The sequence below is a fragment of the Eschrichtius robustus genome, chromosome 18 (assembly GCF_028021215.1).
Source record: "Eschrichtius robustus isolate mEscRob2 chromosome 18, mEscRob2.pri, whole genome shotgun sequence".
Classification (NCBI taxonomy): Eukaryota; Metazoa; Chordata; class Mammalia; order Artiodactyla; family Eschrichtiidae; genus Eschrichtius; species Eschrichtius robustus.
In genome coordinates, this window is record NC_090841.1 from 58,913,426 (window position 1) to 58,916,370 (window position 2,945).

A 2,945-nucleotide genomic window follows, 5' to 3' on the forward strand; every position below is an offset into this window, starting at 1 on the left:
GATTTAAATATATGAGAAAACTTATGTTCCTTATAGAGTTAGAGTCTATTTATGAAATGAAGCTAAGCTAGTGTGTAAGGTGCTGATCTCTCAGAGTTAATTAACACGCAGACACTATATATGTGAAATACCCTTCATGTAAGTCTGGTCACAAGGTTGCTGTATTATATAATGATATTTATGTATACAAGAGTAAAAAGGAAATGATTATAGTACAAAAATTTATATTCGATCAATAAAATTAGGAAACTATAATGTCGTATATGTAAGGTATAGTAGATGTTTTTAAAAATTATTTATTCATTTCATGCAAGTTATTTTTATCTCAGGTGTTCATTTGAAAGTAGATGGAAAGATCATTTCCTGGAGCTGAAAGTAGTACTAGGATGATAATATGAAGGCATTTCATTTTCTAATATGCAGTCATTGATTCTCAAAGCATTGACTGATATGACTTAGTTATGCTGCTCCAGCCTTACAGATATTCTGTTTCTGATACCTTTAAACCTGCTTCCTTGTTTGATTTTTTCCTCCACCATTTTCCTAATATTTGGCTGCCTCTGCCTATTCTAAGTCTTCTAATTGATGCCCAATAAAACATGCCATTCCAGGAAGTGATATACATCTTAAAGCTTCTTTACAACTTCAGAAATTATCTGCTTTCGGTACTATTTTCTCATTGTTATAGGTGACCTAATAGTACTGCTATAAATTATGAAATATTGAAGTACTCCTGAAGGAGCTGTTTGAATTTCCTTAACTCTATAAACCATAATCTTGACAGTCATAGTCCAACAGGATTTGTCCAATTGAGAGAGAATAATAATAGGAGAGATCCTTCATCCAGGTCCTTTACTATGTATATTAGTAAAATATTGTTGTAGGTGATAGAACATACTGTGAAACGGAAACACTATGCATTTTTCTAAAAATTTAAAACAAACTGTAAATATTTATTGTTCTGTTACTGTCCACGGAATTGGAAAAAGATCTCAATTGAGTGTAATTTATGGAAATAATCATTATTTTTAATTGATTGTGAATGATGCATTATATATGTTCTTCTCTTCCTATCTCTGAAAACCACAGTCTGCTTATCTTAGGTCAGTCTCTAATGTCATTTTATTGCATCTGAGCCCTTACTTGAGAAAAACATTTATTCTTCATATTTACATTTACTTAAATTTGACTTTAACTACAAATGTCATATATGTCCTTGTTATGGGAAGTGTATACTAAAACACACTAACCAAGGCCCAAGTACCTCTATTCACAAAGGCTAAAAATCCCATGACTTACTGGGAATCTGTTTTTCTTTCCACAATTTCTACAATCATTACCACTGTAAGCATCTATCCAATTGTTCCATAAACATATACTGAAGACCAGTCAGTTTCCAGGCACATCGCTGTTCTGGGGATATAAGTATCAATAAGGAGACACAGTTGTTTCTCCCTGTAACTCAAAGTTTAGCTGGTTGGGTTCTGTGTGTGTGTGTGTGTGTGTGTGTGTGTGTGTGTGTTTAGTAATAAACATTCCTTTTTGGGGGGGGGGGGGCTTTAAACCATGTATTTTTAAATAGTAGGCTTCAAAGTTAAGTTCCTGATCCTCAAAACACAACTACTTAATTTATGATGCAATTATGAGTTATCATTTCCTGAGCTTAACTATAATGCAACAGATAACTTTCATTCATTTTAAATCCTTTGTTCATAGGAATTTAGAGACTATTTTCAAACCAGTACAAATATTTTATAAGTAATATCTAGCAGTTTATTAACCAATGGAGTATACTGCACAACAAACTACCTCACATCTTTCAGGAAGAAAAACCACTAAATTTGAAAAGTAAAAAGATGTCACCCACTGAATTCAGACACAATTAAAATGTGTTTTAAATGCTTGTTTGGGGAAGGGGGTCACACACTTCTATTCAATTAAGAGAAACATTTATACAATCCATGTCTTTTATTTTCTTTACACCCATCATGCCATGAATTCATAGGGAATGGGCTCCAACAGTTCAGGCTCCTTTGCATTGGTTCTCACGAAGTGTGCTTCTCTGGGTGGAGCAGGCTGGCGCTTCAGTTGAACCCAAGTACCTTTCTCTTTGGCTTCCTTCTTTCTCTGATCATTTTCCTTCACCCGTTTCAGGAAGCTATGTTGGCTCTTAGAGTGCTTAATATGCTCGATACGCACATTAATTCTCTTGGCAAGAATCTTGCCCTTAACTTGTTTGTTTGCAATGATGCCAACAGCATGCTGGGTAACACTGTAGACTCTCCCAGTTTTGCCATGGTAACATTTGTGGGGCATTCCTTTTTGAACAGTGCCCATTCCCTTGATATCTACAATATCACCTTTCTTGTAGATTCGCATGTATGTGGCCAAAGGAACAACTCCATGTTTTCTAAAAGGCCTAGAGAACATGTAGCGGGCGCCCCTCCTCTTTCCCTTTGTGTTGGTCATTTTGGCGAATTACTGGAAGATGGCGGTTCTGGCCGAAAAAGCCCATTTCTTAAGTTCTTACTATGGGTGGTGCTAAGAACTTTAAAATGTATACATATATATTCTCATTTAATTTTTACAAAAAATTATAAATTTGCTTTTATTATCTGCATTTCACAAGTCAGGAAATGTATAACACAGTGAGATTAAGTACACTAAATAACTCTTGTTTTACTGATTACCTTAATCAAAACTAGAATTAATTTGGTCAGAGATGGTTTATTTCTGTCTCTTGAGTGAAGTCCTCCTGGGTTTTATATTCAGCAGCTAGAGGTGTTTTGACTCTTCATCCATGAAAGACTTAAAGAGCTCTCATTTTTCTCTTTGGAGGTTTTGAGTTCAGCTCTTATGTTCCTGCCTCGGGAACTGCCCACTCAGTTTGGGGCACTTTGTCATGGCAGCCCAAGGAAATTAATACAGAGTCAGGAGAGTTAGAG

General features: G+C 35.2%; 1 protein-coding gene across 1 annotated transcript; it reads right to left on the reverse strand.

Moving 5' to 3' along the window:
* Nucleotides 1–1,962: 1,962 nt before the first annotated feature.
* LOC137751994 (large ribosomal subunit protein eL21-like) lies at nucleotides 1,963–2,495 on the reverse strand. The gene has a single exon (XM_068526711.1). It carries the CDS (start codon nucleotides 2,467–2,469, stop codon nucleotides 1,987–1,989), a length of 483 nt encoding a protein of 160 aa, XP_068382812.1. The 5' UTR covers nucleotides 2,470–2,495; the 3' UTR covers nucleotides 1,963–1,986.
* Nucleotides 2,496–2,945: the final 450 nt, after the last annotated feature.